Source organism: Acinonyx jubatus, chromosome E3 (assembly GCF_027475565.1).
Source record: "Acinonyx jubatus isolate Ajub_Pintada_27869175 chromosome E3, VMU_Ajub_asm_v1.0, whole genome shotgun sequence".
NCBI lineage: Eukaryota > Metazoa > Chordata > Mammalia > Carnivora > Felidae > Acinonyx > Acinonyx jubatus.
Genome location: NC_069398.1, coordinates 10169517 through 10196055, shown reverse-complemented (window position 1 = coordinate 10196055; position 26539 = coordinate 10169517). Strand labels below are relative to the sequence as shown.

Below are 26539 nucleotides of genomic sequence, written 5' to 3'. Positions count from 1 at the left end.
CTCACCTCCCTTTTTTAAATAAGAGAAACAGTTCTTGATTATGGTTATATACGTATCTTTGTATTGTGTATTCTTATATCATGTACGTAGTAGTAACTGATGTCTTCCTGTTCATTTTATATAAATTAATGTGAGTACAAAATCAAGTGTAGTCACTTCTATAATTTTTACATATTTAACGAGACTTTCTGGAGCTCACTTCTTTGAAGATTGAAGTACCTTTTCTCTGTAGCATACTAGGCCTAGTTTTCAACTGTGGAGAGCCTTTCTCACTTGAAAGGTGTGTTTGTGTGAGAGAAAGAACGGGAGAGAAGTGCAGGAAAGACAAAGGATGGGAATCCTTTGCCTGAAGTGGTGAATAAATAGTGAAATAATTTTGTTACATAAAACCTTCTTTATCATGGTAATCTGGATACATTTTTACTATCTTCCATAAGCTTCTGAGTTTCTGAGAATTAGATTTTCATCTTTCACAACCAAAAGTATAAATGGATTTTTTGAATTAAGCTTTCTATTTTAATTCTAGGTGGTTACCGTACAGTGTTACATTAGTTTTAGGTGTACAATATAGTGATTCACTAATGCGCTACATTACTCAGCGCCCATCATGATAAGGGTACTCTTCAGTCCCCATCACCCATTTCTCCCCTCTTCCCACTGACCTCCCCTCTCGTAGCCACCAGTTCTCTATAGTTAAGAGTCTGTTTCTTAGTTTGTCTCTCTCTCCCTCTCTCTTTTTCTTCACTTGTTTTGTTTCTCAAATTCCATATATGAGTGAAACCTTATATTTGTCTTTTTCTGACTTATTTCACTTAGTATTATACTCTGTGGCTCAATCCATGTTGTTGCAAGCGATAAATGGATTTTCTTCCAGATAGCACATAAAGTGCATTAGGAATTGGATGTAGCAGGTGTTTGATTTTAAAGACTACTTTATTTAAAAATGAAAAATTTTAAGACAAACTGAAAGCCAGTTCTTCCCAGACATGTTGAACCTGTTCAAAGTGAAATCGAGATTAATTCCACAAGGTGTTTGTTAAAAATGTTTTCTGAATGATGCATGTGCTTCTTTTGAATCTCCCTGGTATTTATATAAAATGCCCAGTAGGAATTGGAGAGTGTCAGATATTCACTGAGATTCTGCTGGCTTTTACAGGAGAAACTAGCAGCACTTGAAGCAAGTATTGAACAGCGACTCAAGTGGGCAGGCGGTGCTAACCCTGCACTGGCACCTGTACTGCAGGATTTTGAAGCAACAATAGCCGAAAGGAGAAATCTTGTCCTTAAAGAGAGCCAAAGAGCAAGCCAGGTATTGTGACCCGTGCGTGCCATCTTTGTTTTCAGTTACATGATGATACAGCTGATTGGAAGTTACGTGTGGGATAACTAGGGGTAGCTTGAGAACCCACCCTCAAGTTGACAGTACTGGGAAGAGGGACCTGGTAGGCCTTGGTGGGAAGGGCATCCATCCTTTAGGCTGAGCTCACAGCCAGTTATTTTCCTGGACCTTTACTGCCTCCCAGCTAAATATAAAGTAGATTCAGCCTCTGTTGGAAAATATGGAGTTGAATTCCATATTTGTCTAAGGTTCTCTTTATGCAGCTTAGGTGACCCAAAGATTTGATACTATTCTTTCAGCATGGCAATAAAATGTCTTTATGATCTTGAATTCTGCCAGAGGTTGTGGATTAATAAGTTTGTTACTTTGGGGGGTGGAGAATGGAAACAAACTATTAGGTATGTCCAGTCAGGTAGAAAATTAGACTAAATCAATGACATGTTTCAGTACGTACTTAAAAGAACTATTTGCATAATCACAAATGTATTATCATACCTTAAAAGTTGTACGTAATGTCATCAAATAGCCAGTTAGTATTCTGTGATCTTTATTGTGAAGGTGAGGCAAGAGGAGAAGCAGAAGGGCAACATTCCAAATTGAAATTTGGACATAGCACAAATAAACTGCCCCTGAATATGATGATAGTTCTATTACGGAATAAATTTTCTGTGTGAAAGCAGTTGTACAGCAGATACTTTTACCCAATTGTACTTAGGTGCTTTTAACCATCTCAGACCTAATAACATCAACCAAAAAAAAAGTGCATTTATTCATAGCCTTTCTCAGGCTTAGTTCTGTTTTGTCCCAGAAGAGTCAAACATTCATACCATTTTCAGGACCAGTTTGGTCCTGAATTCTGGAAATGAATAGGCAGTATTTTTTCATGTCAATTAAAATTGCATTCCCCCCTTATTGTGGTGGTTCCATTCCTCTTTTGCCTCTTCACAGGTCACTTTCCTCTGCAGCAATATCATTCATTTTGAAAGTTTACGAACTAGAACTGCAGAAGCCTTAAACCTGGATGCTGCGTTATTTGAACTAATCAAACGATGCCAGCAAATGTGTTCATTTGCATCACAGTTTAACAGTTCAGTCTCTGAGTTAGAGCTTCGTTTATTACAGAGAGTGGTGAGTCTTGAATCTTGGTGTGGGGGTAAAGAGACTTGTTGATGAAAATGATAAGGCCAGTGTCATGTGCTCAAACTCCATTTAATATATTCACTCGGTTTACATTTATGCAGTGTGTATACTATATTTATGATGTTGTTATGAGGGAATATAACAATGGTTAAGTCTTGCTCTTAGCGCCCAAGGAACCTATTAATTATAAATACAATGAATTAAAAAGTGAGCCTGGGTGGCTCAGTCTGTTAAGCGTCCCAACTTCAGCTCAGGTCCTGATCTCACAGTTCGTGAGTTCAAGCCTTGTGTCAGGTTCTGTGCTGACAGCTCAGAGCCTGGAGCCCACTTCACATTCTGTGTCTCCCTGTTTCTCTTTGTCAAAAATAAATAAAATATTAAAAAATTATTTTAATGTATTTGTATTAAAAAAAGTGAAAAGGGTTCTCAGAGCCACAGTTGGAAGTTCTGTGGAGTTTCAGAGGGAAGAGAAATACAACGTATAGCAAATGACTTAAATGTACTGAAAATACGGTAGCAGACGGGGGCTAGTGGAAGGTGAATGCTGGACAGGAGGGCTAAGTCCAAAAATAGCAAATTGATACATTTGATGTTTATATTTTATGAGAAGACTTTAATTAGGAAGCTCTCATGGCCTTTGAAAGCATGATTTACATTGGGTTTAGCATTCTAGATTCGGATCATCTTTGTTATTCTAGATACATTTGTTATATCTTAAACTATTTCTATTTCTTAAACTGTTGTATAGGTCATTAGTTCATGACTTGGCAAATGAGTTTGTTTGTGTCACTTTGAGTTACTAGTACCTTTTAATGGTGATGATGAAGGAAAGAATCTTCCATTATTTATTCCATCTAATGCTTAAAATCAAATGTTTATTCTGTTTAGGACACCAGTCTTGAACATCCTATTGGCAGCTCTGAATGGCTTTTGTCAGCACACAAACAACTGACTCAGGATATGTCTACTCAGAGGGCAATTCAGACAGAGAAAGAGCAACAGATAGAAACAGTCTGTGAAACAATTCAGAATCTGGTTGATAATATAAAAACTGTGCTCACTGGTCATAACCGGCAACTTGGAGACGTCAAACACCTCCTAAAAGCAATGGCCAAGGTAAGACTGATATGAGTGACACCCAGTCAGATCTCTCTTTTCATAAAATTACAAGTAGTCGTATTTGGGAAAATAACAATATAAACAAAAACAACTTCTTGGTTCACATCTTCCAATTTGTAATGGAGTTAATTTGTGTTTTTATCAACTTTTTTTTTTCTAAAGCAGGTAGTCGTATTCTGATTTTGCACCCAGAGAAACTGGGGGTTAAAGAAATGGATTAACCCAGAGTCCTATAACTTAACAACAAAGCTGAAACTTGAATATAGTCTCCAGGTGTTTAGATCTCCAATGTCTCGTCCTCCTCCCCAGCCTTATCCCTAAGCTCGTTCACCTCCAAAATGAATGAAATGTTGTCTCTTCCTTTCAGTATCCTACATAATTTCCATAGTAAGGAAACTCAGCCCCACAAAAAAGCTAAATAACTTCATCATTACAAAACAATGAATCATTTAACTTGGGGATTTATTTTTACTTTGACTTTTTGTTTTGTACTGGAAACCAGATTCCTGTAGAAAAGGAGTTAATTATGGTAAACAAATTAAACGAAAAACACTTATTACTTGTTATTCAAAATGTGACTGTCTTATGAGTTACTATTGAGACCAGTACCATTTCTGTCAGTCATTAACATGTTGATTCCAGGATGAAGAAGCTGCCCTGGCAGACGGTGAGGATGTCCCTTATGAGAGCAGTGTCAGGCAGTTCCTAGGTGAATACAAATCATGGCAAGACAACATTCAGACGGTGCTGTTCACATTAGTCCAAGCTATGGGTCAGGTTCGAAGTCAAGAACACGTTGAAATGCTCCAGGAAATAACTCCCACCTTGAAAGAACTGAAAACACAGAGTCAGAGGTAAGGATGCCTTCTGGCCTAGATTTCAAATGGAAGCAAAAATCTGGTAGAGTAAGTTTTGCTTATTTAATTCATTTAAATTTTTTCAGTTTTGTTCAGATTTATAAGTAGCTACCTGGTGAAGCATTTCATAAATAAGCCATTTTGTTTTGTATTTCAGTATCTATAATAATTTAGTGGGTTTTGCATCACCCTTAGTCACCGATGCAACAAATGAATGTTCGAGTCCAACGTCAGCTGCTACTTACCAGCCATCCTTTGCTGCAGGTATGACTTTTCCACTTCAGAAAAGACCTGAAACTTCATCTGTTCCTAATCTTATTTTTTAAATTTATTTTTAAAGTTTATTTGTTTATTTTGAGAGAGAGAGCACGAGCGCAATTGAGCGGGGGAGGGACAGAGGGGAGGGAGAGAGAGAATCCCAAGCAGGTTCCCTGCTGTTAGCGCAGAGCCCGACATGGGGCTTGATCCCACAAACCATGAGATGATGACCTGAGCTGATTTCCAGAGTCAGATGCTTAACCAACTGAGCCACCCAGGTGCTCCCCTCCCCCTTTTAAGTTTTGGCTTAACTTTAAAAGTGCTTCTGTGAGAGAGTAAAAATACCTTGTGTTTAAATCTTCTTCAGATAATTTATGAATGGGGCGCCAGGGTGACTCAGTTAGTTCAACGTCCTGCTTCAGCTCAGGTCATAATCTTGCGGTTCGTGAGTTTGAGCCTTGTATTTGGCTCTCTGCTGTCAGCACAGAGCCTGCTTCAGATCTCTGTCTTCCTCTCTCTCTGCCCCTCCCCGCTCACGCTGTCTCTTTCACAAATAAATAAACTTAAAAAAAAATAACACATGAATATAAAATAAATACTTGTCAGGGAAATTATAAAAAGAAAAATTTGTAGTTTCATTCCAATTAGAGGTCAGTCCATTAATATATTTGTTGTTATACTTGTAGTTACGTATGCATAGTACATGCACAAATTGTGATCATTCTGTGAATGCAATTTTTGTTGTCTTTTCCCACTTAATATTAAATTGGTAATTTCCTCGCCACCAAATGATCTTTTAACAAGTGACTTCATGCCCAAATTTAATATGCCATTCTGTGTCTTTACCATATTAACCTTATATTGTTGGACAGTTCATACGTTTCTAGTATTTTGGTGCCACAACAAACATCACTGTACAAATTCGTTTTTGAATGTCTAGCTCTTTAGGCTATATTTTTCAGAGGACAGTATCTATTTGAAGGGATAAGGATTTTAAGGTTCTAAAATCATACTCACCTTTGTGGCTATATATGTGTAGTTGATGGTTGAGAGAGCCCTGCCCTGCTCTTTGTCTCCCTCCATCTTCTGTTTACATGTGAATTGAGCTACCCACTCTTTCCCTGTAGCAGTCCGGAGCAACACTGGCCAGAAGACTCAGCCTGATGTGATGTCACAGAACGCTAGAAAGCTGATTCAGAAAAATCTTGCCACATCAGCCGATACTCCACCAAGCACCATTCCAGGAACTGGCAAGAGTGTTGCTTGTAGTCCTAAAAAGGCTGTCAGAGACCCTAAAACTGGGAAGGGTAAGTTAGTAGGAATAAGGGTGCCTTAGATACTTGTACAAAGTTGTGGTTTGACTTCTGTGTTTCCGTTGCTTTGTAGCTGTGCAAGAGAGAAACTCGTATGCAGTGAGTGTGTGGAAGAGAGTGAAAGCCAAGCTAGAGGGCCGAGATGTTGATCCAAATAGGAGGATGTCAGTTGCTGAACAGGTGACCTTTGAAAAATTATTTATTTATTACTTTAATTATTTTTATTATTTTTTTAAAAGTTTTATTTAAGTAATCTCTACACCCCATGTGGGGCTCGAACTTGTGACCTCAAGATCAGGAATCACATGCTCTTCTGACTGAGCCAGCCAGGTGCCCCCAGGTGACCATTTTTAAACTTGATCTACACATTTTCATGCTGCTGAAACAGTACAGGTTAAAAGATAAATTCACCCATATTCTTGGAGGTTCATCAAGAAATGAGGAACTGGAATTTATTTTCGGGATTCCGAAGATTTTGAGTAACATAACTCTGGAGTTGTCAAACATTCACCATTTTATTCTGACTACCCTGTTAGCATGTTCCTTTCTCCCCAGTCCCTCTTTTAGCAGAAATTAGAAGTGTGACTTGACCCTCTCTCCTCCACAAGAACACAGTTAATCTGCATTTTAAAGAGAACTATCTGAAGGTTTCCAGTGAAATAAGGGTGATGTTTGGGTGCGGGAATAGTATCTATAAAGTGTTTGGGGGTGTCAGTTTGTCTGAAGTCATTACTCTGAAATTTTCTCATTAGTGTTACTAAAATTATATATTTGAGAATGAATTCCCCTCTAGCTGTTTATTTTGAAAAACTAATTTTCTTAATGTTTATTTTTGAGAGCATGTGTGCGCAAGAGAGAATGCGAGCAGGGGAGGGGCAGAGAGAGAGAGAGAGGGAGACACAGAATCTGAAGCAGGCTCCAGGCTCTGAGCTGTCAGCACAGAGCCCGATGCGGGCCTCAAACTCATGAACCGCAAGATCATGACCTGAGTCGAAAGCTTAACCAACTTGAGCCACCCAGTTGCCCCATATATTGAAGTATTTAGGCATGAAGTGTTACTAGGTATTATTATATATTATTAAAAAATTAATAAATACTTCAATATATGTCTCCTAGACAAAACATTAACTCAGGAAACTTACCATTGATGTTAACATTGGTTGTTACCTAACATTCAGTCCATACTTGGATTTCTCCAATTATCCCCGGATGGCCTTTATTGTTTAGCCCTTCTCTCTTGAACCGCCTGCTCTGCCCCAACAAGATCTAGTCAAGGCTCATCTTCATTTCATATACTTGTTCTATTTTTTAGTTGTCTTCAACGTCTAGAACAGTTCCTGATCGTTTTCTTTTCCTTTTTTTCTTTTATGACATTGACCTTTTTGATGTGTCCAGACTAGTCATTTTGTAGAATGTGCCTCACTTTTTATTTGTCTGATATTTTCCTCATAATTAAATTCAGAATCAACATTTTTGTCAGGAATGCTGTGTCGCTGATGTGTCTTTCTCAGAATTTTACATTAAGGGATACCGGTCAGTGTGCCATCTTTTGTGTTACTAAGTTAGGTCATTTGGTCAATGGTAGTGTTCTCCTGAATTCTCCTTTACAAATGTACCTTTTCTTCTGTGGGTTGAAAATTTGAGACTATGATTACCCTGTTTTCAATGTTTTGACATCCACAATTCAGTTTTAACATCACTAAAAGTTTTTTTTTATTTTAAATGCTGCTGCACCACTGTGTAGAAACTTAAACTCTTCTTGGTCAAGAGGTACTTCCTTAGGAATTACCAAGTTTGTTAAAAAAAAAAATCCATGGACAGGGGGTGCCTGGGTGGCTCAGTCTTAGGTTAAGTGTCCGATTCTTGGTTTTGGCTGAGGTCATGATCTCACCATTTGTGTTTTGAGCCCTGTGTAGGGCTGTGTGCCGACAGTGTGGAGCCTGCTTGGGATTGATTCATCCCCCCGCCCCCTACACATGTTCACTCTCTCTTTCAAAATAAATAAACTTAAAAAAACCATGGACGATATTGAGTCAGAGGGGTATCTTTGCTTCCAAAGCTTTCTGGTAGGTTAATAGCTTGTGTACTTTCGCGACTGCCTATCTTCGCTCTCTGTCCATTTGTTTGAAGGATCTTTGGCTATTGTGCTTTTTATTCTGATAGTTACTAACTTTTATATGAAAGAGAGTTAAGGGACTTAGAGGAGTGGGGTAAGTGTAGAGATCTTTGTGCACGGCTTTTGGTATAAGTCATCATTCAGCAGCCCTATATTGAGCATTTAATATACAATTGGATCCTCTGGATTCTCTGGATACAGAGATAATTATATCTCTTACTATAAAAGAAAATTTAGCTGAGTCAGAATCAAGGTGTTTGTTGAGTACCCAACTGTATTGCAGAATGTGCCAGGCACTTTCTTATACGCTGCCTAAGCATTTACCTAGTGACTTCATGGGTTTAACCCCAGGAGCACCTGTGGGGTCAGTGGGGGCTCTCTTCATCTAAGGATTGACAAGCCTCAAAGGGATTTTTGACTTTCCCAAGACACACCTCTTGTAAACTCTGGGATTATGAGGGAAGCGCAGGTTACTTAACCTCTCCACCATAGCAATGACATGTCCTATGGGCAATTAATTTGGGTGATTAGAAACTTACTTTTAAACAATTCTTAGAACTCATATATGTCCTTTGAAGTTTTAAATGGTTTAAAATATTATCCTGCCTACTTTTACAGGTTGACTATGTCATTAAGGAAGCAACTAATCTAGATAACTTGGCTCAGCTGTATGAAGGTTGGACAGCCTGGGTATGAATGGCAAGATAGTAGATGAGTCTGGTTAAGCGAGGTCAGACATCCACCAGAATCAACTCAGCCTCAGGCATCCAAAGCCACACCACAGTCGGTGGTGATGCAACTGGGGGCTTACTCTGAGGAAACCTAGGAAATCTCGGGCGCTAGGAAGTGAATCCTGCAGGACAGCTGCACTCAGGGATACGCCCAACACCATGGCCTGCAACCCCAGGGTCAAGGGTGAAAGAAAGAAAGCTCACCGCCTGAACATGGAGATTGTCTTTCTGCCACAGAACAGCTGCAAACGTGTCAGGAGGTTAGCTGCAGAAAGAAATCGGGATGCCGCGGAGCACAGAGTGATTTGGAACTCCATTCCACCTGACCCTGTGTGTACAATCCAGGAAAAAACAAACCCCGCTCAGAAACAGAGAAGACTGGGGCCGCGAAGAAATCACAGCCAAGGAAGATTTGATGCATTCAGATTCTCGTGTAACACTTGTTGCTTGGCAACAGTACTGGTTGGGTTGACCAGTAGGCACAAAAAGGCTATGCGATAAGAATTTCAGAAATGGACTGGAAATGGAGAGCTATGTAACAGATACACTACATTGGAAGAACTTACTTCTGAAATGAAGGGAAAAAAAACTACCCATCGTCCTGTCCTCCTCCCCCAACCCCACACCATCTACCCATCCTCTTTTTACCTGATCTAGTAGATTAGCCATCTTTCAATTTTACTTTTATTTCAATCCTTACATTTCATATACTTCCGTCTCGATGCTGTTAACCTATTTGGAGTGATAAACAGGAATTTCTCCAAAACCACTGATAACATGGAAAATTCAAGGATTGTTTAAAGGTCTGATGATCACATACAAAATGTAATCCTGGTTATTTAAGTCATTTCTGTGATTCTATCATGTACAGTTTCCAGAATTGTCACTGTGCATTCAAAAGTAATGAATCTAACAGACATTTGATTTAATGTACGCTCCCCTTTGCTTATAGTGTGCATTTTTGGGAGGTCATTCAAATTTTCCCTCTTCTGCGATTGCTGTAGTTTCTTTCATAGAAAGTAGCTAATCCAATGTAATCTTTTACCTTTTTAAAAACCAGGATAGAGTACCCATTAGAGTTTTACATTGTTGATGACAGATTAACAATAAAGTGATGTTCTGGTGGAGGTAGAGTGAAATGTTTTTTAATTCAGTTTTCTCATTTGATACTTTTAATTTACAAAGTGTAAATTAAAAGTGCTTTGGTTTACCTGGCATTTTAGGACATGTACATGAAACATCAGCAAATGAGAACCACCGCCATCGTTTATTAAGTTCAGTTATTAATCTGTGAAGTCCTTTACTTTTTGCACAATTTTAATAGTTTGCTGTGAATTCATGATCAAGGTTTCCTTAAATTTAGTGTTGCATTTCAGTACTGTAAGCTGAATTGTTGATCCACAATAAAACACAGACTAGGATAGGATTCTTAAAATCACGTATCAACACAAAATCTTGACTGAATACATTTTTCCTGCATTTTAGAGATTAGGACTGTGATCATTTCTGGTCGCCGGTCTTCACAGACAAACTTGAAGGGTATTAAGGAAAAATTCCACATAGCTCTGGCCTTTTCTGTATTCTGATTGCCACCTTAATCTATAATCCTTAGGTACCCGTGAGAGAATGCATCTCAGGATCAGTGCTTTTTTTAATACTTAGGCAAGTATTGCAAGCAAGGTGGTATTTTCAAATACCCGTGTGTCCAATAGCCAGTTAAGGAACCTAGTGCATCAAATTTTATTTTCTTCATTCATTTGGACCTTATTTTCACAATCGAAACAACCTATCTGGAATAATGATGCCATATTGTGTTTTGCACGCTGCTTTATTTCCTCAAGGCTCTGTGGGAGCTGCCGCGTCCATCACCTGATTACCTCTGCTCTCTCAAAAGTAAAGTCTTTCCGGCGACATTCTTTGTTGTCACAAGGAAAAACTTTTATCACAGTGATAAAACAAGGTCACACTAGTTTGTCCCGACAGAAATTGCTTTTTTTTAGGTAAGGAAGGTAAAGGAAATAGGTGGGTTTTATTGCCTGAGAATTTCAGGCTTCAGAGGTACCTGGCACCTTATCCGAGCAAAAACAAAACAGCTTTATATCAGAAACATGTGCCTCTGATAAATTATCCATCGCTTTTATTTTAAAATGGTCCCTCTGAGAAGAAATAGTGTGGCATCATACATGTTTGGTTGTGGGGCAGATGTGACCGATGACTTCAAAGCTTGCTCTTTACTGCACTCTGCACAATAAGACCCTGATCTGTACAGTTTGCCTTCGTCTGGGAAGTCTTTCTGTAAGCAGCCTTGGCTTTTTGAACCGTTGGAAGCAAACTCAGCAGATGTAATCCGTGATGAAAGGCCCTAGTGATGGAGCAGACTGAGAAGCCAGCGCAATACTGGAGGGATTGTTTTGTAAGATAAAGTTGAGAGTGCGGTAGTTGTGAAGTCACACGTCTTTGCTGATACAGAATACCTGTGGACAACCAGGGATCTGCTCCTCTCTTTTCCTTTCTCTCCAAGATTCAGGGGGTATACAATAACCTACAACCTCTTCTTCCATTCAAAGTACCCTTGGAAATTGAAGTCGTGTTTTGTTGTCTTTGATTTTCTAAAATTGCCTGAATTTTAGTTGATATCTCTACAGAGCTGTGGAGGCTTAGTGGTTTACGGAGCTGTGTGTATTTCTCGTTTAGTCTTTCTTCGCTGTGTCTCGCAGGATCTCATTCTCTCTGGTCATGAGTTAACATAGTTTACTAGGATTATTAAGATTCTTTTGCGTCTGGCACTTGTGGTGAGTGTTTTTGAGATATGTGAGATTTCTCTGTGTGAACTGATAATCAAGCTCTTGATCTGCTTCCCTAATTTTTTTTTTTTTTTAAGAGCCCAAACCCCAAGTTCAGGGTGAGGGTTTGTAATACAAAGAAAAACTTTCGTAACTTCTGCCCTTAACACTTGCCACTATGAAGCTTAGTGTGTAGTTTTTCTTAATACTGTCCGTGTTTGGTATCTTCTGCATTGTTTTTGTTTTTTAATTGTGGTTGTTCTGACGTGTGAAATTTAAGGAAAGAGCCATTAAAAAATGCCGAGCAGGGCAATGCAAGTACAGCCAAAAATATTAGAGTTGATGTGCAATCTTAGGTCCTTTTAAATCTGGGGTATTATAGGCAGTACTTTAAATTGAAAAGTCTTCCTGGCCTATTATCCTCCACATATTTGTAATTATTCTGGGGGCTTACTTGTTTTGGCAGTACTAAAATCAAAGGGGCTGGTTCTTCTTTTACCTAATTCTTTTCATATGAAAGGAAGCACCTACAATTAGCCTGTTAGACCGATTCATATACATCAAAAATCAGCAAATACTTTACTGTTAGCGCACATACCTTTGTTTTACATAAGATTAGATGAATGTGAAAAACAGTGACCTTCCATGCTCTATCATCGTGGGCTTGTAAAATGTAATTTAGAGCTAGGACTTTCCCCCCTTCAATCAAGGAGGTAGACTATAGTAATGTAAGGGTCACTTAAAGAAGGTAGATTTTGTTTTCAATGTATGGGTTGTATTAGAAATTTTCCTCCTGTGGGGAAAAGCTAGCTTAGGGTTACAAATTTTTCCAAACATTGCAGAAGGGGGAATCCCCTGTATTATGAACCCCTCAGGATTTGTTGCACTTTTCCTGCTTTTTAGGCCTGAGTAACATCACCACCATCCCTTATTTACAAAAAGGCAAATGGACTCCAATTGAGAAGCTTTACAGGTTAAGGGTTAGTTGTACAACATGAACCACTTAGAGTCCCTTGCTTTCTACGGGAAATTGGGCTTACTAGGGAAAAGCTGTTTGTTGTGCTAATGTAAAAATGTCATACAATTAGTTTGATTTTTGAAGATGGTAAACTTAAGGAATTGCATGTTCTCCGGAAATGCAGGCTTGTAGAATGTTTTTCTTTCAAAACAGGCTGATTTTTTTTTTCTTTTCTTTGCCTGACAGTCCAAGTTTCAGCTCCTGTTTAAAGTTGTTGTGTCAGTTATTTTCCTGTTTTAAATTTCTCTTATATTTCCACCTGTAATGTCAGTGGCAACATCATACTTCATTTGTTAATTTACTTTACCCTTATAAGAGCAAATTGAGTTTAAATGAATCTTCCTTGTCCTAGTAACATTGTATAAATAAAGTGGCTTCTCTGTACAAAAGGTTGTAATGCCTCCTGATGGATATAATTTTGTGATTGTATTTAAGATTAAAAGTTGAATAAATCACACCAGCTTCCTGAAAATGTTCATAATGCATCTTTTGGAAAACAAAAATACATGCCTACTTTGTGCATATTTGCATTAACACAGCAAAGATTGTATGAAATACCTGTTTTTCAGAAAATAAAGTCTTAAAGAAAGACATAGCATTTAAGCTCTGGATTTATTGGTTAAAGTAAGTTTCAGAAAGCTTACTTTTTCAGAATGGTTAGAGGTTTTGTTTTTGTTTTTTTTTAAGATTGTTTTTAAGTAATCTCTATATCCAGTGTGGGGCTTGAATTTAACCCTGAGGTCAAGAGTCACATTCTCTACCTGAGCCAGGTGGGTGGACCTCAAAGTAATTTTTTAATCGTCAAAGTATATTTTTGAGCAGCAGCTAAAATTTTACTTCTGTGGGTAAGTTCTAGTATCAAGGTATAATCAGCTTGTCAGTATTTAAAAACAAAACTATAGCACATTTTTAATATGTATATTCCCTGGGGTATGAAAGCTCTGTAGGAAAATAGAATGAAAATGTCTGGCTTGTTTTAATATCTGGAAATGAGATTGCATTTTGTTCTTGCCAGTTCATTTTAAGAGGATTTATGTGAACCGTGTCATCATTGGGCACCTTTCAAAAGATCACATCCTGTTTTTGTTGTATAAAAACAAAGGGCAAAAGAAAGCCCTTGAGGGTAGGTGTTTTTTAATGATTAGGCCAATTGGAAGTTTACAGAAAGACCTTAACAGCAGGGCTTCCGTGCTGTGAAGTTGCAAATAGTTCTGGGATCTCATTCCTTGAGTAACAAAAGTAACTGGGGACTGGGGCAACCTGTGCTGTTGGAGTTGCTTCCGTTTTTTTCACCTACCTCAATTTCGCAAGCTGGTGTTGAAGTTGTACATAGGGAACTTGGCTGAATCAGACGCATGTTGTAGCAGAGGCTGATTTCCCAGAGTAGAAATGTCATTTTTAAAGCATAATAATTCTGTGGCTTCTCCTTTGGATGCAGATGTTACTGTGTCTAGATCAAGATTTTGCACACAGTGCTAAATATATTCACTAATTATGTGGCTGCTGATAGGGACCTTTTAATGTCCTTTTGAAGAGGTAGGCAAGGGCTTGCTTCTCAAACTTCATAGCTTAAAATCTCCCCAAATGGGATCTCTATCAGCCGGCTTCATCTTAGCCACAAACCTATCCCCACTCCAACATTCCGCAAAGTGGCACTTATATTTAAGAGTCCCCCTTCCTTTGTAAAGGGTTACTTCCTCCCAAGTATTTATACCTCATCCAGATGCTTCCCCCCGCCTCTCCCACCCCAAAGATTTGTGGTAATTCACACCCTTCCACGAAATTCACAATGCTCCTTTCCCCACTGGCTTGTTCTCTCGCATCTCTTTATGCCTTCCCTGAACTCTTAGGAACCTGGTAGTTATTTAAGTAATACTTTTAAAATAAATTTAAGCTTGTGGCATAATACAGGTGATTATATAAGGATAAAAGGTTGTAACTTAAAAGCTACGCTAAAGTTTCCTGAAACCTATCTGACCAGGTCCACATCTGGCATGGTTTTGTTCCTATTAATAAAAAATCAAGCACTTAATGCATTTTGCAATCCTGCAGAGAAAAGAGGTGGAAGTTATTCATCTAGTAAGTAGTGTATCTATCTAGTAGTTCATCTAGTTCTTAAATTGTTTATGAATTCCACTGCTTAGCAGAGGGTTTATTTAACATCTTTCCTTGGCATGACCCTTGATGGAGAAGGAGTTCTTGGTTCCCTAAGTAACTGAAACGCCCTGCCCCACAAAGGATTTTCCTGAAGACCCAGTAAGCCAACTTCGCAAATTGGTGCATTTTTCACAAGTTTGAGAACTAAACCCAGAATCCGCCCCCTCCCCTCGTCCTTCCTCCATCAAGCTACCGGCCTTACTCTTAACTGATGAGAAAAACTGCTACAAATTTACATAAACAGCTCTTTTACTTGTGCTCAAAATCTCCTGGGGCGGGCACGAGTCTCCGAGACTCAGGGGCCTGGGTAGGGCGGCCAGAGCAGGGATTAGAAGACAGGGCCGCGCAGGGCCACAGCGAGGGCGACGGACACCGGGCCTCTAAATCACAGCGAGGTTAGTGTCACGCGCCCGCCTCCGCCCTCCGCCCCCCGCCTGATAATGCAAGTCCAACTTCTTCAAGGACTAAAATTCCAGCAAGGCCCCTTAGCTGCTTTGAACTCCAGTAGGAGGGGGTCCGAGAGCGACCACGGCGGCCACACCCGCTCCATCCGCTGACAGACCGGGCAGGTGGATGCGGCAGTTCAACCGCTACCCAAAGGCCTGGGCGGGGCGTTATGCGGCTCCTGGGCGCTGGTTGGTCATTCCTTGTTCCCGCCCCTTCGGCCCTGCGCCGCCTCGGTGTCCTTTGACCTCGATTTCAAGCCATGCGCTGAGCAGCGGTTGGTCCGGCTACCCTTAAACTTGAGTTGAATCCACCCAATGAGGAGCGGGCCTTGCGGGGACTGTCGGGAAAGGCGGCTGGCCTATATAAGTGGCCTGCGGGGCGTACCCTCGCGTTGGGGTCGCCGTGCAGGGCTCTGCGGAAGTCTCTTTGGGAGGGTGGCCTGTGTTCGCTAAGGCAGCGCCTCAGGGACGATGGCGGAGGGAGACAATCGCAGCACCAACCTGCTGGTGAGTCGAGGGGGAGCCGAGCAGGGCCTCTGGGCATCGGTTGGCTTCGCCAGGCGGTGCTGCGGCCTCGTTCCTATGCCCGGTAGCGGGCCCCGCCCTCCTCTCCCGGTTCCCGGGCGCAGAAGACGACGCCTGCCCCTTGGGCCTCTTAGGTAGCTCCAGCGTGGCGGTCGCTAGATGTATCGACCCCTAACATCCCGGGGAGGGTACGCGACGGGGTGAGGAGGGCGCGTGATCAGACACCGCGAGTGATCACCGCGAATAGGGGATGAAGAGGAAGTGGGAGTAGGAGGGCTTTGATAAGCCTGGGGTGCAGCCTGGGACAGAGGGCCGCGAGTGGCCTGTCGAGCGCTTCTCAGTCCCAGGTCCCCAGTCGTATCTGGGTTTCGTTCTTTTCTCCGCCCTCCACCACCCCAATACTTGGGCAGGGGTGGAGGGTCAAGGGGCTGCTGGCGAGAATTTATTAGAGCTGGCACCGCTTAAACCGCAAGGAGGCTCTGAGCTCACCGCGGGGAACCGGGACTAGGAGACCAGCAAGGTGGATAGTGGGAGGACCTGGCTTTCGTCTGGAGTTTGTAAGGGGGGGCGGGGGGGTGTGTGTCACAGGACGACCTTAGAATAAGCAGGGGTCCGAAGGAACTGCAGTGACGTTATCACAGGCGGACAGAGTCGACCTCACTACAAGTTTCACGGCATGATCTGGCAAAAACAAACAAACAAAACACGGGAGAAATCCTTGCTTTGTCTCCGTTGCTTTTCCCCAAGGAAAGACCCGACACACACCACGACCACAATGAATAGAGGAACCAAAGAATTTAGTGTTTGATGATTGATTTTTCCAAGAGCCCAGATGTTAACTAATTAAATGACTTTGCAGAGCAGTTTTGATTGTGCACGATTTTCATCTTGCGTTGGTTTTTAGAAATGCATGACCTACTCCTTTAAACGCACACACTTCTCAATAGTTGGCATAGTTAGCCCCAGCCAGGTTCCATTTAAGAGGATTGATTGAAGCACAAAGAAATTGCCCAGATTCACACAGCTTACTGAAACGACAGATCCTGCTTGACCTGGAGCTTAACTGTTCTTTCCAGCAGAGCAGCGTAACTGGAGAACAAGGCCTTTGGCTTTGCATTTCCTCAATTCAGATCTCTTAACCTCTGCGTATCTGATAGTGTAACAATACCATCCTTTTAGCTTGTTGGGAGGATGAATTAAAGCGTAAGTATGTAAAATACTTTGAGTTTGTGGCACATAGTAATCCCGTGTTTAACTGTGTTAAGCAGGATATACAAAGTCAGAAATGTGAAAGTCACCTAAGTGATGAGTGTGGCACAGATAGCATGTTTATTATGATTAGGCTGCATTTGCATCTTTCCCTGTGATAACATTTATAAGAACATGTGGGTTTCTTGTTTCATTTATTTTTCCTGTACCAAAACCAGTTTAAGGGCTTTTTACCACATTACCTTATCGTAAAAGCCTACTTCGCAGAGAAATTTGAAGTCTCACCAGATGTCCTGGTAAGTGTAAGAAACACTCCGTGTATTGAGATATATTGAGCTTAAGATGCCTCATGTAATTTGGTGAAAGTAGTTTGACTTAATTGTGCAGATGATGCCAGCATCGAAATGATTCCATTGCACAAAGCTATTTTAAAAATTGAATGCTGTTCAGGGAGAGGCTTTCCTAATGGCTTTAGAAGTAGGGGTATAAATCAGTGAAATGACAAAACAACAGATCTATTCTAACCACCCGAAAAATGAGTGAACTTAATGTGATTTAATTTTATATTTTGCGGGCTGCCACTTAGTAGTCCATGACTTTGAGAAAGCTAGTTACCATTCTGAGCCCACTTTCTTTAATTGTTAAATGGGTCTAATTATCCCCACCTTGAGGGGCTTTATAGGAATTATGTCACATTCTTTATGAAAAGAGTAGCCCAGTGCTTGGACTTGGAAGTTGACCACTGAACGATAGGTGGGGTTTGTTTGTTTTTTTACTCGTAATTAATTTCTGTCTTTGGTACCGAAATGGCAGAGTGTTTTAGAAACTGATTTAAGATAATGATTTGGTTAAGAGCTGTTTTACATTCTTGGTGCCTTAAAATAATTTACCTCTAGGAAGCACAGAGACGCTGAGAGCAGTAAAATGATCACTTTACACGTTGATCTTCTCTGCAGGCCTCAGAGACTGCAAGCCTGGAAGAGCAGCTCCAAGGATGGGGGGAAGTGATGCTGATGGCTGATAAAGTCCTCAGATGGGAAAGAGCCTGGTTTCCACCTGCCATCATGGGTGTGGTTTCTGTGGCGTTTCTGTAAGTGAGCTCTTAAATTCGTATGGATTGTACTTGTTATTAATAAGGGCTCAGGTAATACCCGGCCTCCATGTTTGAAAGTGCCTTAAGTCTTTTGTATTGCGTGATCTGTAAAGAATGCCTTTTCTTAAAGCACGTCTCCTAGTTTTCGGAATTTATAGCGCTCCTGTAAGCTCGGTCACCTAATGCAGTTGAAAAAATCAGTGGCGCTCACCCTTTTTGGTCTTAGGATCCTTTACACTCCTAAAAGGTATTGAGGGCCCCAGGGAGCTTTTGTCTCTTGATACTCACGTTAACCATTGCAGCTATGATGTCATGTATTCTGAAGCTTCTCGGAAAACTACTTGTGAGAAACTGAGAAGGAAAAGGGCAGATAACATCTTTAAGACTCAAAGGATTAAATGAATAAATGTCTTCAACTAGGAATAATAATGACTGTGTTTTTCTAACCTTCATTATTATTATTTTTTAAACAGGACTATCTACTATCTAGATCCATCTGTTCTGTCTGGTGTTTCCTGTTTTGTTATGTTTTTGTGCTTGGCTGACTACCTTGTTCCCATTCTGGCTCCTAGAATTTTTGGCTCCAATAAATGGTAGGTGGCGTAATGACTTGGCAGTCTAATTTCTGTGAAGTTACTGAACCTGGTGGCTGTGATTACTATGCAGCGAGAATTGTCTAATCATCAGATACCTCGAGGTTAGGATTGTTGCTTTTACGTGAAGAATTTCTTAGGTGATGCATATAAATCATGAATTTTCAGTATTTACAGTTCCATAGTTCCTTTATGGGCTAGCATTTATTTTGGCTTTTTTTTTTTTCCTTTATAGACCTTTTATTAAAGTGATATTTTTTGAGGTAATGTTTTATCAAATACTGCAGAACTCAAAATGAACTTTCTGTAGAAATTGTTTACATTTTACATTCATTTTCTTTGATATTTAAGATAGTATATTTTGCAAGCTATTTTTGAAAGAATATGGAAATAGTAACATAGATTTTTTTGTCCATTTATGTAATGAATGTCTGCTGTTAGGCACTGTTCTAAGTGGTGTGAAATATTTTGACTTTTAAGATTGATCTTGTGCTTAAGGTTGATACTGAGGCAGTGTAGTGGTAGTTAGCTAAATGCATAGCAAGTGCTTCAGAACAGATTCATTCAAATATTCTAACTTCCTTCTGATCCAAAAAATAACAAAACTAGATGGAGTAGGTTTTTTGTTTGTTTTTTTGGTCCCAGTTGCTGTTCTTCCTTGGTTGTTTATTTTAATTTGATTAGTAGTCTACATGTGCCTTTAGTTTTTTGTTCAATTATAATAAAAAAGTATAATACCAAAGTATTTTATAATTTTATAAATTATATAATTTTTATATATAAATATAAATTAAAAATATTTTTTATAATTATATAATTTATAAATTATAATTCTGTAAAATTAAGACTTTTTAAATTAATATGCCTTATGGATCTTTAAGAATAAATTTGGACATTTTAGGGGAATATGCTTAAGTTATGGGATAATTAAGCATGTTTATTTAAAGATGTTTCCCCTATAGCAGAATGGATTAGTGGTAGAAAATGTCCTTTGAATTGTTTTTCACATGTAACAATGCATTGCTGCTGTGTTTTGGGCAAGTTTGTAACCATGTAATGTAACAACTTAACAAAGGACATCATCCTCTGACCTTGAGTTTATTAGTCAGATTACATTCTAATCTGCTAATTCATAACTCTGGGAGAAAATTTTTCAGAAGTAAACAGTGAACGTTTCATGGTAATCAGTATGTGGCTCAGTCCACAACAGTTTTATTTTTTGATCTTAATGGAGAAGGAAGAACACTGTTTCATAGCCACAATTCAGCCTTGACCATGGGCAGCATGTAAGGTCCAGCTGCTGACAAGGAGTCTCAGGGCTCATCAGGAGCCCTTCTGCTGTATCTGTCACTGCAGTTTTACAGGGACAAGAACTAGAGGAGAGAAAGGTACATATCTGTCCAGTGAAGGGTCTACTTCACCATAGCAGCCATCATATCTGTGTAGCAAAGACAATACAGGGCGAACTTTTTTTTTTTTTTTTAATCATAATTCAAAAAAACAAAAAAGGGCTTTCTTGGAGGACCTTTTTGTATTTTTACTCTATTTTATTTCTATTTTCCCTCCCTGGGACTAAATTTATAAAGGATTTGGATTTGAGCTGTTGGTTGCTACCTTGGCATCAAGTGGGCATGAAGCCCAGTATTATGCTTGGAATGTAGTTGTTATCATCTTACTGGAATGCTCAGATACAGCTGTTGGGTAGAAACTTAACGTCCTCCTCAAAACAGTGAGACCCTGATGGGCTACAACCCAGGATTCATTAGAATCTGAAAAATAATACAGGAATAGAGAAATTAGTTTATACCGATTATAACATGGCCCATAGTAGCCTTGAGTCTTTTGTTACTATAATTAGTTAAATGTGGCTTTAGAACCAGGGATTACCATGGTTTTGTGCATACACATGTCTTTTTTTTTCTTTCTTTTTTTTTTTTTTTTTTTAACATTTATCTATTTTCGAGAAGGAGAGAGGCCATGGGCAGGGGAGGAGCAGAGATAGAGAGGGAGACAGAGAATCTGAAGTAGGCTCTAGGCTCCAAGCTGTCAGCACAGAGCCCGACGTGGGGCTCGAACTCACAAACTGGGAGATCATGACCTGAGCTGAAGTCAGAGGCTCAACTGACTGAGCCACCCAGGCGCCCCTACACGTGCCTTTATGTAAAAACTCATTCCTGTGCTATACAAGGGGTGTTAATACTACAGAAACTTTTTCACGTTCATAAGAGAATGGTGAATTGTTTTTTATTTAGACTTTCTTTAGGGGATAGCTTTTTAAATTTGAGAGGATGATATTTTCTGTTTACTATAAAGATTTGCTTATAGTGAAGGGGAAAATTTTTTTGTAGGACCACTGAGCAACAGCAAAGATTCCATGAAATTTGTAGCAATCTAGTAAAAACTCGACGCAGAGCTGTGGGCTGGTGGAAACGCCTCTTTACACTAAAGGAAGAAAAGCCTAAAATGGTACTTTTTTTGTTTTGACTATTTAAGTAGAGCAAAATTTTAAGATCGAGTCCATTTTTATTCATTGTAGCCTAATGATGGCCTTTTTGTTTTAATAGTTGTAGTTTGATATTTATTATTCATTGGTTTGACTCCTCCAACTATATTTGTAAATGTTTATCTGTATGAATTAGATTGAATTATTGGAAGTTAAAATTATATTTTGCATTTAACTTTGTACTCTAGCAGAGCAAAATGTTTCTTCTATGCTTGCTAATATAAAAGTAAAAGACAAATACTTAAAAAGCATTTATTCTCTTATCTCTTAGCTTCACATGAGGTTACTATGTGAATTATTAATTGTAAAAGTATAATTGATTTTAAACTAATTTATATATAGAATGACAGTAATTCTAGAAGGGAATGTGTATAAATTCTATAAAGTAGACCTAATGGAATTTCCTATGGGTTTTTATGTAATACATAAAACCTAATATGTAAGATATATATAATCCTTAGATACGAAGTCTTTTAAGAAAAGTTGTAACAAGTACTGGATTATTTTCTAACCTTTGAAACAGCGTCCTACAGTTAGGCTTCTGGGTCTGTTTCTAGGGGTTGATAACTTCTTGTTGTTTTCATTGTTAGTACTTCATGACCATGATCGTTTCTCTTGCTGCGGTTGCGTGGGTGGGACAGCAAGTCCACAACCTGCTGCTCACCTACCTGATAGGTAAGTCTCTGAGGAGGGGCTGTAGACATATTCTGGCCGTAGAAGTCTGAGTGGGACTTTGTAAAGTAGTATCTGTGTGCTTGTCGAGATGGAAGGTACAGATGGAGGAACTGCCAGTCTAGAAAGAGAATTAAAACCTACAGCCTTGCTTTCTGGGAGTTTGTGGTCTTCGAGTAAGTTAAGGCATACTAACCAAGGTAGAAAGTGGTGTGGAAGGGTGAAAATAAGCAGCGTTCATTATCTGAGGTTGGGGGGTGTGACAGAAGTTTCAGGGGATCAATACCAGTGAAAGTAATGGAGTGTCTGATAGTCTGGGAGACTAACTTCTATAAAATGTAATCACCTGTAGGAAGTTAATTAATACCTCCTTAATTTTGTTTGTTTATTTTTAAGTGACTTTCTTACTGTTGCTTCCTGGATTGAACCAGCACGGAATCATTTTGAAGTACATTGGAATGGCCAAAAGGGAGATAAATAAGCTTCTCAAACAAAAAGAAAAGAAAAATGAATAATGCATCTGCTTTACTGAGTGTAATGAATGGCATACACCTTGTCCTTGGGAACAGTTTCTCTTAATGCTGTCTGGATTCTGAAATGTTACAGAAGTAGCTCCTTGCTCTCCCTCTTTCTGCCCTTAGTTAGTAGAAATTCAGCCTTGCCAAGTAAGGCTTTATGCATAGTGTCTTCATGTGAAGTGTAGCTGAATGCATTCTCATCACTTGGCCTTATGTGGACAATTCATTCGTGAGTACGACTTGTTTTGATTTTTCTCACCCAGGTTCATTGAATTCTTACTTTTAGGCAACTTCCTTTAAAAATACGTAGTAGTGAACTTCACCTTTTAGTATACTTAACTGTGACGTTGGATAATTGTTCCTGTTGATCTTCGCTTTAGCTAGATACAAGGTAGTGGTCTGTGGCTACAGGAAGCTGGTTCTACTGTCTGCTTCCACAGTCTGCTTAAACTGTCTGGCTCCATGAATACAGAGACCAAGTTTCCCACTTCTGATGAAGAGACCAATTAAGATTCATTCCTCTCACTGTTTCTGTACTGTGGGAGAAGATCCTTCTGGAATCAAATGAAACCAATTCCACGCCCTAGTAAGTGTTGGTTTCTGCCTTGTGCAAAACTTAGCAATTTGTAAGAAACACTGATCCTTCTTCCCAAATGGGGAGTATGACAGGCTTAGAGCTCTTCTCTCCTTGCTCTGAGACTTCGAGTTAGTGGATCCTTAAAGGCTTTTTAACAGCAGGCTTCTAAAAGTTTGTGTTAAGTATTTTTAGCATATTTTTAATTTCAGATTTTCCAGCTGACTGAAACTAAAGTATATAATGGGTTAAGACTCAGGTCTATGACCTTCACTCCGACACCAGCCAATAAATGACAGAAGTCTTCCTATATGTAGTCAAGATTTCATTTCAGTAGAAAATAAATCTTATCCCTACTAATTTTTCAAGACCAGACTAAGCCTTTTAAAGGTAAGCCTCTAGATTCTCATTTGAAGGTAATTGTGGGCTGCTTTGGTCCCCTTAGATTGGGCATACGAGGTGGTGACTATGCTGGCATCTGACTTTTTCCGTAGTTATTTCTGTGAAGAATGCAGGGGCTGTCGGGGAGAGCAGACTTTTGGCAACGATAGGTGGCCTCTGGTCTACAGAGATTTTGTAACTCCTTGGAAAGTGTAGAATCATCCTCCCTCTCGGTAGCTAGAAATTTAGAATAGTTGAAAACTGTAGGAATTGAAACTCTGAGGGCTGAAAATGTGACATTTGGGAACAGTTCTTAAACTCTGATTAAGTAGCTGTAATATAGTTTTGTGAATTTATTGCACTGATGCTGTAAAACCTGGACCTTGTGGTGTATCTGTCCCTAAATAAGTGTTGTTTTCTCCCCTTCAATATTACTGTAAACAATGGCAACCATTGTAGCATAATGTTTGATTTTTTTTTTTTTTAATGTTCCATATGAAACCTACAAACTACCTTAATTTTTACATGTGTTTTCCATTGTAGATAAGCCTGTCTTGATGTCTGGATTTTTTTGTGTATATGTGTTCTACCAATTAACTACTTTTGCAGTTTTAATCTTGTATTATTTCTTCTACTTGGTTTTGTGTAAAAGGGGAACAATAAAGCTGGAATCCCTCCTTGTGTCTTGCTTTCTTTATACCTTAGCCATTAAGGTGTTGACAGGATGTGTGAATCCAGTTACTGAACTACCCTGAGTGATCATCACATGCCTACTCTTGAAGAACAAAATGAAATAAAAGGTGTAAATTAATTGATTCAGCAAACTTCAGGCACCGTGCTAGATGGAAAAGGAGATCCAATGGAAAGCGATGGCCAAAGATGAAGTATGAGAGGGTCATGCTGGAAGAACAGGCAGGGAGCAGTGCAGGCTGGAGAGAAAGTGCCTGTTACGGTTACTTCTGCAGGACCCAGCTCAGAGTTGCATGACGTACTCGCTTATTGGTGGATGACTTCTGTCTGTACTTTGAACTCTAATCATGAAAAGTTTTACTGGCACCTGGGTGGCTCGCTCAGTTAAGCATCTGACTCTTGATTTTGGCTGAGGTCACGATCTCGTGGTTGTGAGATCGAGTCCTGCTCCGTTCTGAGTGTGGAGCCTGCTTAGGATTTGCTCTCTCTCCTGCTTCTGCGCCTTCCCCTTCCCTGCGCTGGCTTTCTCTCTCTCTCAAAATATAGTAAAAAAAAAAAATTTTTTTAATTGAGGAAGGAGTGCCTGCCTGGCTCAGTCAGTACAGCATGCAACTCTCGATCTTGGGGTTGTGGGTTGGAGCCCATTGGGCATAGAGTTTACTTAAAAGGATTAAATTGTTTGATCAGTGAGCCTCATTGTCTATACTTAGTGGGTCTTAGGAACAGATTCGATATCAAATTCTGAGCCCTCTAACCATTGCTCCCCCACCCCCCACCAAAAAGTTTGGCTCCTTCTTAGAGCCTTCTGTGGGTTTGGTGATCTCCAGAAAAGGAAAATCTTAGTCATGGTAGGTCTGCCCATGGTCACCTGAGTTTTGAAATGCTGGTGTTCTTCCATCCAGCTGTGATTCATTCTCAGGCCAGCTTGGCTACCCCTGTGCTGGCTCGGGCTCCAGCAAAAGTCCTTTTTTGATGCTGGCCTTGGCACCATCTCCAGTGGAGTTCCCATCATCCTGGAGTTCACAGGACACCCGGAGGCTGTTTGGAGTTGGTCGGGTGAAGAAGAGTGAAGGGGGGTGCCTGGCTGGCTCAGTTGGTAGACATGTGACTTGACCTCAGGGTTGTGAGTTCAAGCCCCACATTGGGCATGGTGCCTGTCTAAAAAAAGGCACTTTTAAGTGCCCTGTTTACAGGACAAAAAAAGGGGGATTTGTGAGTGTTGAGGAGAGTTGATTTTTACCAGTATTTTATCTTCCACATGTTGACATTTTTTTTTTTTTCCCAAAAAGTTGGCCACTTAACCGACTGAGCCACCCAGGCGCCCCCACGTGTTAACATTTTAACAACTCGGATCACAATCCTCTTCAAAGACCTCTCAGCAAGCAGGTTCCAGTTTGCCTACAGCATATATGACAAGCTTGTGAGGCAATTTACACATGGCCCTCGTCCTGTTGCCATATGCCTCCAACTTATTTCTCAGTTTCAGCCCAGGCATTCTGAGGCTTCTATCTGTCTTTATATGGTTCCATTACTTCCTAGTTCTTGGAGCTGTTATAAATAAGCCTAGAATATCTATTGCCCCACAGGTCTTCAAGTTTTGAGATCAGGTAGACCTAGGCTGAAACCACATCAAGTAATTTAATAGCTTAGACAAGTAACCACTTTTTTGTTTTGGCATTTATTTATCGGTTGGTGGATTGATTTGTTTGTGCAAGTGGGGGTGAGGGGGAGAACAGGGCAGAGGGAGAGACAGAGAATCTCAAGCAGGCTCCGCCCTCAGCAGGGAGCCCAATGCAGGGCTCAATCCCACAACCCTGGGAGCATGACCTGAGCCAAAATCAAGAGTTCTGTGCTCAACCAACTGAGCCACCCAGGTGCCCTGCTTTGACTTTTTAGATTAAGTCAATTTGGGGACGCCTGGGTAGCTCAGTCTGTTAAGCATCTGACTGTTGATTTTGGCCCAGGTCGTGATCTCACTGTGAGTTGGAGCCCCACATCAGGCTCTGTGCTGACAGTGCAGAGCCTGCTTCGGATGCTCTCTCTCTCCCCTCTCTGCCCTTCCTCTGCTCTCTCTCTCTCTTTCAAAATAAATAAAAACGTTATTAAAAAAATAAAGTCAATTTCAGATTGAATTTCATTTTCTCATTTGTGAAATGAGGGTAAAAGTACAGATCTCATAGGGGCATTATACAACTGCATTTGTTTTGAGGATTCCATGAGTTAATTTACTGGAAGCACACAGTGGTCGTCACGAATTGGTAGTGTTGGTACCCTTCATGACACAGGTCAAATGGCACCTCTGTGAAATCTTCAACTTCCCAGGCCACCTCTGCATTCCCACAGCACTTCATCGGCATCCATTAAAGCACACTGCTCACTATTATATTGTTACTTAGAGGTTTGTTTTCCCTGCTGGGATCTGAACCTCTTAAGGTCAGAAACGTATTTTCGTCCTCTCTCCATCTCATACAAGTCCTGGCACACAGAAGACACTCATTAGATGT

The 26539-nt window shown here is 40.1% G+C and overlaps 2 protein-coding genes and 1 long non-coding RNA gene across 9 annotated transcripts in view; 2 read left to right on the top strand and 1 right to left on the bottom strand.

Annotated features, from left to right (window-relative positions):
* The window catches only part of SMG1 (SMG1 nonsense mediated mRNA decay associated PI3K related kinase), a 137360-nt gene extending 124095 nt beyond the window's left edge, over nucleotides 1–13265 (top strand). For 6 of the 7 annotated variants that reach the window (XM_053213536.1, XM_053213537.1, XM_053213538.1 and 3 more), the window contains 8 exons: nucleotides 1157–1309; nucleotides 2288–2467; nucleotides 3368–3595; nucleotides 4241–4452; nucleotides 4613–4719; nucleotides 5841–6020; nucleotides 6100–6206; nucleotides 8761–13265. In XM_053213536.1, coding sequence (XP_053069511.1) covers nucleotides 1157–1309; nucleotides 2288–2467; nucleotides 3368–3595; nucleotides 4241–4452; nucleotides 4613–4719; nucleotides 5841–6020; nucleotides 6100–6206; nucleotides 8761–8838 — 1245 coding nt within the window. In that variant the 3' untranslated portion in view covers nucleotides 8839–13265. The remainder of the gene's footprint in view (nucleotides 1–1156; nucleotides 1310–2287; nucleotides 2468–3367; nucleotides 3596–4240; nucleotides 4453–4612; nucleotides 4720–5840; nucleotides 6021–6099; nucleotides 6207–8760) is intronic. The other variant, XM_053213534.1, reaches the window with a different exon arrangement.
* Nucleotides 13266–15616: 2351 nt separating this feature from the next.
* On the top strand, nucleotides 15617–24022 carry ARL6IP1 (ADP ribosylation factor like GTPase 6 interacting protein 1). Its single transcript, XM_015067218.3, has 6 exons — nucleotides 15617–15784; nucleotides 17968–18101; nucleotides 18578–18697; nucleotides 21046–21163; nucleotides 21791–21875; nucleotides 22269–24022. The coding sequence occupies exons 1-6, from the start codon at nucleotides 15749–15751 to the stop codon at nucleotides 22385–22387; spliced, it is 612 nt and encodes a 203-aa protein (XP_014922704.2). The 5' UTR covers nucleotides 15617–15748; the 3' UTR covers nucleotides 22388–24022.
* LOC106970550 (uncharacterized) lies at nucleotides 20241–25924 on the bottom strand. The gene is made up of 2 exons (XR_001429517.3): nucleotides 24904–25924; nucleotides 20241–20466 (listed from the first exon to the last, which is right to left on the bottom strand). It is a non-coding gene; the product is annotated as an uncharacterized LOC106970550 (long non-coding RNA).
* Nucleotides 25925–26539: the final 615 nt, after the last annotated feature.